Source organism: Gobio gobio (assembly GCF_949357685.1).
Source record: "Gobio gobio genome assembly, chromosome: 1".
NCBI classification, from domain to species: domain Eukaryota; kingdom Metazoa; phylum Chordata; class Actinopteri; order Cypriniformes; family Gobionidae; genus Gobio; species Gobio gobio.
In genome coordinates this window covers 55,184,093-55,197,141 of record NC_137097.1, presented here as the reverse complement: position 1 = coordinate 55,197,141, position 13,049 = coordinate 55,184,093, and the positions used below count along the sequence as shown (strand labels likewise).

Genomic DNA, 13,049 nt, shown 5'->3' with positions numbered 1-13,049 from the left:
ATCACAACAGTGGGCGTTTTCACTGAAGTCTCACAGCAGACACGCCCCTTCAAACAGAGCTTTCAAGCCAGAGGGCTAAATCAGGATAGGAAAATGCCTTTTATTTCTAAATTATGACATTTTTTATGATGTAAAAATCATACTAACAAAATAAGTACACCTCAGGAAACATTATTAAATAATAAAAAAATCACATCATGAGACCTTTTTAAACTTTTTTGTTTTTTTATGATTCTTAAAAGCTACAGCTCCAATTCCTTCATTTGAATTGTTTGTCATATGCATTGAAAGTCATATGGGTTTGGAATTGACATGAAGGTGAATGACAACAATTTTTTTTTAAATTTCAGTAAAATGTTTCTTTAATTTATTGCAGACCCTTTAAGTTAAGAAAACCCTTAGTGACAATGCCCTTAATAATGGATTTGTGTTGCAACCAAGCACTGAAGGTCAATTTGTCTAATAAATTTCTGTCTGGACATAATCTACATAAGCAGGCCGTAATATTACATATTAGCCTTTTATTTAGGTTTTTTTTTGCTCTCTGGTAATGGGTTTTTAATGTCTTCCAGCTGTATTGCTAAATAGCCAGGTTGTAATGCTCGGGCTAATGGTACTGGAGATTTATGGGGTCACTCTGATTGTGCGCAGGCACCTGTGTTCAGAGCTCCTTTTACTGGCATAGATTTCCATTCTGTATGACAGGCTGTGGGGTCAGTTTACTTTTTGGAGTTGCACAATATCACTCAGGAAAGACGTCACATGTGGTCCTGTATGAAGGGAAATCATAGATTCATAGGTCAGCAAGTTTCTTCTGTTGTGACTCTGCCTGTTTTCAGGGAGTTTAGATGCTTTAAATGTGTTTTCCAGTGATGGCCAATACATTTATTCCATTAGACGCTAAAGCTGAACCAAGAACCGATGGATACAAAAAATGTGTCACAGCCAGGCAAACATTTCTACAAAACACTGTTCTGAAGAAGTTGTATGTGTATTGCCAAGAAATCTGCTCTTGATAAACTCAACAAACTGGCATGACGAGTTCTTCTCTGAAACACAATTCCTTTAAAATATAGGGAAAAAAGATTTTAAATTGCTTGACTTTTGTGTGTTTAGTGAAGTAAAACCCAGTATTTGTTTAATCAGTCTTCGTGCAGTTTGTAGATTCCTTTGTCAATACAGGTGGGCTTTTTAGTGACCTCCAGCTATTGTAGAGCTCTCTCCTTGATTGAGGGTATTAAGATTCCGGACATTACTGTGAGCCAAAGAGGATCTCTTCCAAATTTCCCTAAAGGCAGCATGTGAATGTTTTTTTCTAGAACCGCAAAGGGGGACTTCCCATCTACTGACACCAAACTTTTGAATGGTAGTGTAAGAGATATACATTTTAGGGATGGGCATTTTTTAAAAATATTGTATTCCAATATTTGGGCTCATACAAAACGAACATTCAAATATTTGTTTATTTAAATTAAGTTTAACGAAAAATATGTTATTTTTGTATTCATTAAGTTTTTGTCACCATTTATGAACAAGCTTATGATTAGGCAATATACACAACTTCTTTACGTTATATCTTAAGGTTTTCTTTTAGTACAAAACATTAAAGAATATGTGTTAACAAAAACTATAAAAAAACAAAAGGATTATAAGCTCAAGCAGCATGAATGGGGAAAAAACGCTAATAATGCACAGCCAGTCGGTATATAGTTATCGTGTTTATATTGGCCCATGTTGAGGAAAAAAAATAATATCCATATGCTCAGGTGAGAAAACATGCTCCGCTGACAGACTTTGCAGAGACACAAAGATACCGGTGTGACCAAAGTTTCTTACGGTGCTTTGTGTTTTCTGTTCTTAAACCTGTCTCCCTTGACGAAACTTAAAGGAAGCGTATGTTTCTCGATCATTTTTTTTTATCAGATAATTTATAATCTCGGCTCACTCTGGGTACAGCTGCACTTACCTGCAGTCGTGAATGCAGTGATGGACAGCGGTCTTTCCTCATTCGACTGGCGTTTGGATTTCATGTGATTTCTCATTGTGGTGGTGATTATTATGATAGCTCATTTTCATTAAGTAATTTGATCAAAAGTAACTCCATTTTGTAAGATAATTTAACCCCTACAGGTCTGAGACAGTTTTGGGGCCCTTTAGGAGTTTTGACATGCTCTAACGTTTGTGCTTTTTTCAGTTGCTTATAAACATATTAAAAGCAAAAGTGTCATTACACTGTATTCAGCACAAACTGGGCTACCATAATATTTGAGCAACATGTATATATGCTTGTATTTTTGAGAGCATAACTTTTATGTGTTGTTATTGAAAAAAATTTGAGTCACTGAATAAGGTCACAAAACGCATTATATGTGTCCACAAGACTTTTGACTAATGGATGTTGTTGCCTAGAGTTTTTACTTTAAACTGATGTGAGAATCATTGTGTCTACTCATTCATATAAAAAAAAATATTGATTTAATTTTTGTAAGACACTTTTTGTTTACAAAGCCCATATACGAAGAGACGTGAACGTTCATGAATAACGCTGTGATTCACACCTGAGAGGACAAAAGAACCACATAATGAGCCGCATAATGAATTAGTCTTTGAGTCAGGTATGTGACTGAGAGGGAGCTAAGAATAGGACAAAATAAATATATATTTTTGTAGTTTACACAGAATATAGTCAACAATACAGTCTCATGCTCATCAAGCCTGCATTTATTTGATCAAAAATACAGAAAAAACATTAATATTGTGAAATATTATTAGAATTAAAAATAATAGTTTTAACTATTTTAATATAATTGAAAATATAATTCATTTCTGTGATGTAAAACAGAATTTTCGTCAGCCATTACTCCAGTCTTCAGTGTCACATGATCCTTCAGAAATCATTCTAATATGCTGATTTATTATCAATGTTAGTCCTTTTTGCAGTTTAATATTCACAGACACTAACAGAATAAACGTACCTCACCATCCTTGGCTGGATCGTTGCTATTTGAAATTAAACGGCTTTTCTTCTGAGGTAAATTTTTCCAGGATTATTTCTCACCGCGTCTCAAAACGATGTCAAGAACACAAATCTCTCTAAACTAATTTTGCTAAAAGCACAACATTTTGTTTTTATTCTGAATATACACACATAAAAGTAGAAACTTAACAGATTATAATGATGTATAACACTTGCCTGAATTACCAAAATCTTAGTATTTTGAGTCTCTATCACACTGATAAGGAAAAAAAGGTCGCACCGGCGCGATCATTGACCTCAGTGGGTAATAAGTAATTCCAAACTAATTCCAAAAGGCAGACGACAACATTGTGATCAAATACTATCAACTTGTTAAAGCGCACCACAGTGCCACCCAGCGCCACCCAGCGCAATTAGTTATAAATGTGAGTTTTAGGGCCCTACTTTAATGATCTAAGCGCATGGTCTAAAGCGCACGGCACAAGTGCACTTAGGGTGTGTCAGAATCCACTTTTGCTAGTTTAATGACGAGAAAAACGGTCTGCGCGCCTGGCGCATGATCCAAAACGGTTGTCCCCATTCTCTTAATGAGTAATGGATGTGTTTTGGGCATAACCTGCAATAAACCAATCAGAGTCTCATCTCCTATTCCCTTTAAAAGCCAGTTGCGCTTGTGCCATGGCAGATTCGCTATTTACATGGCGGAATTTGCAAGCGGGAAAACTTAACTCTTTTCTAACGAGGAAACGGATCTGCTCCTCCAATGACGTCCTACTTGCTCGTCATTACTGCAAATAGGTAGGCTAATTCTGATACATGCAAGCACTATCCATTATGACATGTAGGGTAAACGTACCTATTAAGCTCACCAAAATCTACATTGAGACATTTTAGTGCACAGGGTATTGATTGGTTGAGTTATGTTAAAATAAAATATTAATCTCTCACACAATTTTATTTTATTTTAAATGACAAAAGCATGTCAATTAAGATATACATCATTACATGCAAAAAGTCTGGCTGTGCTAAATGGGTACATGTTTGTACCCTTTAAGCACACCCCTGTTGCCATTAAGCTCACAACATGTTTTTTTGGGGGGGAATTCTTGTTTATTTTAAACAACATTTTTAAAGAATAATTTTATAAAGATTAACTTGAAGTGACAACCCTGAGTTAATATTTAAAGTCTGTTTATGAAGTATTTACATAGACATTCAATGTGGATGAGCTTAAAGGGAGCACATTGAGCTTTCTTGGAACAGCAAACCTTTTTTTAATTAATACATATTATTAAATTAAATTTAAAAGGACAATTTTGCTAAATAAATTATCTAGGTCATGCATTAAGTTCATACATATTTTAATATGAACAGCTATTATTTAAAATATCTATGAAATTATACTTTTTCTTATTGATGTTACACTGAAGAATTTATAATATAATGGATTTAAAAGTATAAGCCAGTAATGCCTGTGAAGTAATATATTAGTGTAGCACACAATCTTATACAGCTAGTAAGCTAACAATGTTCTGCAGCATCAGTGCTATATTGCTAAAACTATCTTTTGGATCTAACTGTAATTATTTCCCACATCCAGGTTCCAGGTTATAATATGTAAAAGTCTAAATATGGATCTCTTAATTTTGCAATAAGAAGTTCTACTTATCGAAAACACAGGTTTAAACATCTAAAGAAATGCACATTTAAGGGGCTCCTCTTCTGGTGAAAGTTTTCAGACAGCTTTCAAAATGGCCACCAGACAGTGTGAACACATAGATATCCATATCTCAGTGTGCAATGGACTGATTAGCTTGAAATTACTGGAGGTATATAGTAACAAACACATCAATTGGTTAAGACATCAAGTAGGATGATAAATAGTTTTTTCTTTTTATAATCTGAGCTCAAAGATAGTAGTGTGCTTAATGGGTACTTGAGCTGAATAGGTACGTTTACCCTAGGCATTTTTATATTTATGCACACAATTTAAATTTTGAAAATGATAACTGTGTCGGGTTGAAATTAGCACAAAAACACTTGTTGCGCCTAGCACCACATTGTATGTAGGTGTATGATGGGGTCGAAAATGTTTGGGATTGTTATGGATTCACTGCATTTACGGCCAGCAAAGAAACGTAGTTAAATTAGAATAGTATTTTTATTTTTCTAATATTAATTACAGTTCGAATATTGGACTATTTGTGAACACCCCTAATAAAATTCTTAGCAATCAGTACAATTTAAATGTGATATTTGTAAAGGCATAATCGATATGACATGTAAGGACATGTTTTTATTTTATTTTTTAATGTTCATACTTCCTGGTTTGAGGTTTTAGGAGCCAACGTGGAGGCAATTTCTCTGGCCCAGAAGTTTTACATGGGACTAGTCTTGCATACCCAGGACTTCAGACTAACTGCAGAAGGTCTGGACTCCATCGCATATTTCATTGGCCAAGGACCACCCAAGAGGTCATCTGGCCGACACCAATCAGAGTTTGTTTTGTTCCGTGTTTAGGGGTGTGAAAATGTAAAGTCGATTTCCCTACAATAACAGACCGGCATGCATCTAATGAATTATTAATTAGAGAATGCTGTGCAAGTTTACTGCAACAGTGGTGCCGTGAAATTCACATAATTTTGTAAGTCCAGCGTTTCGCTTTCAGGTGGACTTTTAAAGAACGTGACACGTCTTTCAGAAATCCCGTAGAATTCAGATGACGACTTTGAAACTCAAGAAGTGTTTCCTATTTTGTGTGCCTTATGCATCAGACATTCAGCCAACAACCAGTACAAATTTTTCTTTACAGGGCTGTTGTAGTGTATATTAGATAATTTCCTTTGAATCAGGAGTAGGCATAAATAGAAAAAACTGTTCTGCTAACTGTTTGTCATTTGTTCCCTTTGAGGGAGTTTTTTAATACAGTGGCCTTGTCTAAAGTCAGCATGGGCCATTTTGATGCTGCGTTGTATCACTTTAACCTCTGTTGACAATGGCAAAAAAGGGGCTTGAGATGACTTTTTCGACACACCTTCACGTCAGGCTCATTGTGAAGCCCACCACCAAAGTGCTCTTTCCCTCTGCATTCATCAATGTGTATTTACCCATGCGGAGGATGTTGGGGCGGATACCAAGCAGTGGAATGTGAAGAAGGGGATTCTTGCCTTGACCTGGCTAAATGGAAAGGAGGAGGGGATGCAAACAGTTTTAAATGAACTGAGGAAGTGGTCTGTTGCCCATTAGAGGTGGAAGCTTTGTGTGTCTCCTCACCGGGTGCAGTGTTAACTGCAGTATAAACAGAGTGCTGGGGAAATATGACTCTCTATTCAGACAGCCTTCTTCATAGGAAAAGTGTTGTTGCCACATGCCTGCCATCTGTTCTCAGAATGCCTAATCAGAGCAGAGAGAGAGAGCTAATTCAGCTGTTTGAACACAGGAGTCGTCACTCCTCCTTCTTCAGGTAAGAGTAAGAGAGTTGTTGAGAGGTGCATAGAGCTCCCTTTTGCTTCTTTGCTGAAATAGTGTTTTAGTTGTTCCTCCTGGCTTTTCGGTTTTATGTTTCCAGTCTACCCTGACAAAAGGAAGCTAAAGAGTGCAATCCAGTCCGCTTATTTGTACATTGTATTTGACTGAAGACACTGGATAAAACCCTTTATCAGTACCATATCAGTTATTGACTGGTGTTAGAGACTTTTATTTATCATTGTCAGTTCATATTGAATATTTATTTTTACTTATTTCCACTTTTTACATATAGAGATTACCTTTGCCATCATGTAACACTCACTGAAATTAAGGATGTGTTCACACTTGACATGTTTGATTTATTTAAAACTAACCCTGGTGCATTTGCTCTTTTTAGTGCGGCACATTTGAATAAGTGTGAACGCTGCCATCTGAACTAGAGGTCGACTGATAGTGGATTTTACCGATGCCAATAACTAGGTTGGACCACACTTGCCGATAACCGATTAATCGACCGATAGTTTTTAAAATGGATACTGGACTAAAAAAACATAAGTAAAACAGTGCTGAACGTTATAAAAAGAAATAAAAAAAACAGTACTGATCTATGAAAATGTCCTAAATTAAAAACATATGAATATTAAAATAATAAGTTCTAACAGATCAAATTCTTCAAAAAATTATTTAAACATTAAAACATTACAGGTTAGGGCTGTAACAATTTGACCAAAAATAAAAACCTTGATTTTTTTTTTCTTTTTTTTTTTTGCCCTCATAAGGTTTTTGAGTAAGTTCCTGATAAGGTTTGTACTGTAAATATTTTCTACTATTAAAGGTGAAATTTTTTTTTCCTAATGAAAAAGTGCATTTCTTTGTGATTTTAAAATACTTGAAGGAAACGGTTCACTTTCAGCAGTTATTGTCTATGGGGCAGATTTCTGTTTGTTGTACATCAGATACAGATAAATTAGCACAGTAGGCCTACATTACATTCATCTGAATGCATCAATGGGAGAGTGATGGTGTGTGTGAATTACTCATACCGTCTCTATTCATTATTAAGCTGTGGTGTGTACTTACTGCAAAGGTATGAGTTTCTAAGCTACTTTATTGACTTTACTTTAGTCACAGGACAGCTTTTACACTGCGTTTCTGCGCTCCTCTGCGCGTGATCTTCACGTGATGTGCAAGCTAGATCTGAGTGTTCGTTTGTCACAATATATCAGGCATTAGTTCAACATAATACACATCTGATGGTCGAAACTCGCTTTAATGTTCAAACGGGCAGGGCTTAAACCACATACAAATGACAAGCTTTGTGAGGACGCAGGTGAAAGAGGTCTGCCTTCAGGGCGCGCGCGCGCGTGTTGTCAGAGACGCGACACAGCTCGGCTCTCTGTGTCACAGAAAGAAGCTGAGCACTGAACGGATACGTATTGTTGTTTTTGAATTGTGCACAATCGCTTTAAATGTTGAAACTGGCAAGCCTTAAACGCATACTTGACAAACTTTATGAGCACGAAAGTGATAGCGGCTTCGGGGCTTGTTTTCGTGAAATATCAGGACACAAATGTGTATAATAACATGGGTATGACATAGGTATTACAAAAAGAGGGTGAAATATGAGGACGTTCCCCATGTCCTCACTTTTCAAAATGCTTATAAATCATACAGAACAAGTTTCTTTTCACAGGAAGTGAACTGCACAATCTCCTGTGAGGGGTAGGTTTAGGGGCAGGGGCAGTGTAAGGGGATAGAAAATACGGTTTGTACGGTATAAAAACCATTATGCCTATGGAATGTCCTCACATTTCACAAAAACAAACGTGTGTGTGTGTGTGTGTTTCGTTGGCAGCACGTATAGGTTATAAGAACAGCAATTAACTGACCTGTTGTATAAACTGTGTAAAACATGCAGTTACTATAGTGATTCAATTTCTGAGCATCTATAAGCACAGATAACTGCTCCTGCATCTCTCTGTGTGCCTGCAAACTGCACTTGATGTGACTGATGGGGCGCAGTCACGTGAAAGCCGAAATAACCGACATGGGAAAAATAGGTCGGTTAGAGGTTCTGAATGTCGGTTTCGGTTATTTTTCGATTAATCGTACAGCCCTATTACAGGTCATATTTGTTTCTTTACCTATAACCTAGAAACATATGCATGTACATTTCATAGGTAACACTATGCAAATCCCTGTGCATCAAAGATGTGTTAGCTTACATGAACTATATGAATTAAGCATACTTTTTTACAGCATGTATTAATATGAGCAATACAATTGTACCTTGATCATTCATGTTAGTTCATAGTGCATTAACCAAGGTTAACAGATAAAAATAAAAATTCAAACTTAATGAAGTTTAATCAATTTAATGTTGAAATTAACATACTAACAATGAACAATACTTCCACAGCATTTATTAACCGTAGGTAATGTTACAAATGGAATCGTGTTGTAGTGTTACCATTTCATACAAATACAGCAGTCTGCTTTTTTAGAAGGCGATTATCTAATAAAAAAAAAATGCGTTTCTGCTTTGTTTATGTTTCTGTCGGCAGCATGACGATGCAGTTTGCGTTTTCACATCACAAATTTTATATATGCAACATTTTAGGTCTGACTTGCGTGTGTTTTTATTACATTGTTTTAACCGCTTCAGGTACTTCTAATGTTAGCGTTCTCTCAGCCTCCTTGACAAACATACACACTGCTGTTCTTTACCAGTTAATGCAGCATCTAGTCAAGAAATTAATTACTTTATAATGATTTGGCAACAAGTACTGCAACAACTACTGTATTCATACAGTTTCGCTCTCGTGTTTTAAACTCAAATCTGATGTGTCAGCACTCTCCGTGCAGCGCCGCCTCACGTGTGAATGTAAACACAAGGCGTCAGTGAGTTTTTATTTGGCCTCTAGAGGCCGCTCTCATGCTATATAATGGCAGCAGACCCTTCTCAGAGCTCTTGTACTGTGTAATGACAGCGCACCCTTCTCAGCCGCTCCAGCAACGGACGCAACCCGGAAAAACTATCTGTGTGGATTTTTGCAGATTAAACGATTGTTCCACCAATCAGCTATCGGTGCCAATTAATCGGCAAAACCGATGAATCGGTCGACCTCTAATCTTAACTCTGGTGCGCACCCAACAAGCGGATCAAAACAGCTGAAAAGATGGGTCTCAGCCCGCTTCCAAACGAACTCTGGTGCGGTTTCGATAGAAATATGTATACCTTTTTTTTTCTTGTCATGGTCTCGATGTTACCCATCACAGTTCGGTACAGGCAACAGAAACCGGGTCTCCTCGCAGCAGATCTTCATTTGCAGGGATTCCTGCCGCTGTTTTGACTCCTTAACACATTTTATAAGCTTTTCACGAGTTCTCAGCGGGTCAAAATGCCATCGTATGTAGGCTACGTGCATACAGTGAGTGCATTTAGCCCAGCACATTGTTTTGGAGGTTGGTAAGTTCCGTCGCGAAATATGCGTAACAAAAGCCGACCAATCAGGTTGTGAACATATCCCTATGCCTTTAGGTTCAGTGTTAAAATGCCAATGCGAACGCTAAATGGAACAGGACTAAATGTTCTTCTTTTCTTTTTTTTATGACCAAACAAACAAAGCGAACCAGAATACAAATGTGAACACACTATTAACTTTTAAAAATACTAATTCAATAACACTGTTAAATATAATATTTGGCAAATCTCAAAATGAACTTAATGTACCTGTATAATTGTAGTGTTTTATTTTTTTCCCATAACTATTTATTTACCTATTTCTACATTTCTACACCTACATAGGTATTATTTATTTAGATGTTTATTTATAAAGACAGGAAAGCCTAGAATTTTTAAATCTATAAATGTATTAGTTATTGGACAGAATTGTAATATCTGTGCATCAAAATTTTATAGCTTAGTTTTTTATTTCATAATAATTTGTATTTATTTATTTAGGCAAAATACTGTTGCATTTTAAAATATGTCCATCAATATCACTGATTCAATGATAGTATTAATGCAAATACTTTATATAAATAACTTGAATAGTTGGTTGTCTATTCTATTCTCTGTGTTGAAAGAGATGGATGCTCTTCTATTTCATCACCTCATCACAGTCAAGGTGAGACATAAAACTGAAACAGTGAACACATTGTGAACACATTCTAATCGTACCTACTTTTCAAAACAAGTTTCTGTGCTGCCGGTTGCCCTAGTAGTGTACCTGTAATTTAGTGTATTGGAGAGTCTCTGGGGAAGAGCGGGTCTTTTGTGAAGCGAGGAATCCAGTGGCTGTGGGTCTGTTGGCTCGACGCCCTGACAGGGTGGAGAGGAGCCGACAGGCTTTCTGAATAACTGTACCGAGCCCTGAGAAGCTGCCAGTGGATCAAGTTACTGACTTGAAGAATTTTTAACTGCTTTGTCTGCTGGAAAGACTCGCTGATCCATGGGGCTCGCTATGGGGCCGCAGGCTTTGTGATAGAGCCCGCCGAAGAGGTACACTCGGGGGCTCCATTGACTTCTGTTGAAGTTTTGTTGCATCTTGTATTGTTGTCTTTCACTGCTAGCATGGTGTTTTGATCGCTACATGTCATGAGTATCTGAATATGGGTGTTTCTCACACAAAGGAAGTGGTTCATGTCTTTTTATCACAAAGGAGTCCGGTGGGAGTGTTGTTTTAGACATCAGGTATTTCTTATCTAATTCTTGTGAAGTGTCTTGTGAATTTCCTATGTTACATAATTTTGGTGTATGGGGGGAGGGAATTAACATTTGAATTGGTCAATTGAAATTATTTTGGTTTGAAATGTACATTGAAACGTTACCTAGATTAGCAACTGTCATGGTGGGACCTTTTCACCTGGAATCGACATGCGTTTCTTATCCAGATCCAATGTGTCTTGCTCTACTTACATGCAGGTTGTGGTAACTGAAACATGTTTGTAATTTACCTAACTTTAAAAACATTGAAAGAATGCATTCAAAATGCCATTTCCTGTTATTACAACTCCTCAGGCGTTCCAAGTCATTTCTCACATTTCTCAGTCCATCAAGGTGACCTAGTGTATGTGATTTATCAGCGCAACCTTATTACATGCATAGCTGAATGCACTTGATTAAAACACATTAGCATTTACACTTTTAAATGTGGTCAAAATATGTCCCAGATCAAATTTGGTTTCAGCAATCTGATCATAATCCATAGACAATGTGCCCTGGCATCTGTTGTAGTCTAGTGGGATCCCAAACTGATCCGATCACTGAGTGGTCATAAGATTGTAGTACTCGAAATAATGTCTGGAGAAAGAGCCCCTTCTCCATATCTAATGATGGATGGTCTAGAGAGATGAGAACATTTTTGGCCCAATAATAAGCCTCAAATAAATGGATATTTGTATAAATCGAGAAGTAAAAATTTGCTAACTGGCTGCAAGCTGGAGATGAGCTCCCTGTTTATTATGTCTATAGTCCAGCTGTGTAGAAGCACATTCTCTCCAAGTGTGTCTGAATCAGATTTAGCTTATAAAATACACTGGAGCATGAATGCTTTTGACTGCTGTGGAGTGCATATGAGCATTGTAACAAAATACCCCGTGATATACGGCTCCTCATTGTATCTTCTCTTCATGTCCTCAGGGTCAGAGGTCATTTCCAGCTACAGCAGCAGTAGCAGCAGCAGCAGTAGCATCATGGCAGAGTCGGTTATACAAGAGATGCCCCCAGCCATGTGCCTGGAGAAACCCAGCGTGGACTTCAGCTATGTGGGCATCGATGCCATCCTGGAGCAGATGAGGAGGAAGGCCATGAAACAGGGCTTTGAGCTCAACATCATGGTAGTGGGTGAGTTGTGTGATACCGGAGCAGTAGGCAGTTCATTTTTCTCATAACTCAATAGCATTATTTTAGACTTTTTAAAGTCTAAAATTGTATTTTAATCAGATTTTGTGTGTTTTTTCCCCGACATTGGCAATTTTAATAATAACTTTGCTATTAAAAGAGCTCTGTAATTTAGGCATTTGGTGAGGAAAAAATAAATAAGTGAAAGTTCCATAAATTCTAATTGTAGAGGAGCATTTAATTACTTCAACCTTTAATAAAACAAGCTTATGGCAATCAAAGCTTCAATTTTCCATAACACTTCCAACCACACACCTACTCAAGGCATATACACCCAGCAGTCATAAGCAATACTCATTTAAATGCCACAAGTCAGACGGTGTTATTCAATGTGCTTTTTTATGTTTGTTCTTACACGTTACTGTATTTTCTTTGCCAATGTGCGCTTGTTCATGTTTTTTTCTCATGGCTCATGAGGCCTGTGCTATTGCAGTGTATCAACGTTTGTATTTTAGTCTGTTAAATGCAGTGTTCATGATAATTAGAAGAGATTCACATCCACTGAAGTGAAAGAATAACACCTACTATAATTAAACTGACACTCATGAACTTCGCTGATCACATGATTGTTCTTCTAGTGCACTTAATGTGTTATTTGTTGTTTGTTTATGTTCAGAGAAATGATAGTAGTCAACAATACTTGACAGGCCACGTACTTTAGGATGATGGCTTGATGTGGTGCATGGATTTAATGGTTGT

The 13,049-nt window shown here is 37.0% G+C and overlaps 1 protein-coding gene across 5 annotated transcripts in view; it reads left to right on the top strand.

The window, feature by feature from the left end:
- The window catches only part of septin9a (septin 9a), a 100,579-nt gene that overhangs the window by 69,507 nt on the left and 18,023 nt on the right, over nucleotides 1–13,049 (top strand). For all 5 annotated transcript variants that reach the window (XM_079825300.1, XM_079825303.1, XM_079825302.1 and 2 more), the window contains one exon: nucleotides 12,090–12,293. In XM_079825300.1, the coding sequence (XP_079681426.1) occupies nucleotides 12,090–12,293 (204 nt within the window). The remainder of the gene's footprint in view (nucleotides 1–12,089; nucleotides 12,294–13,049) is intronic.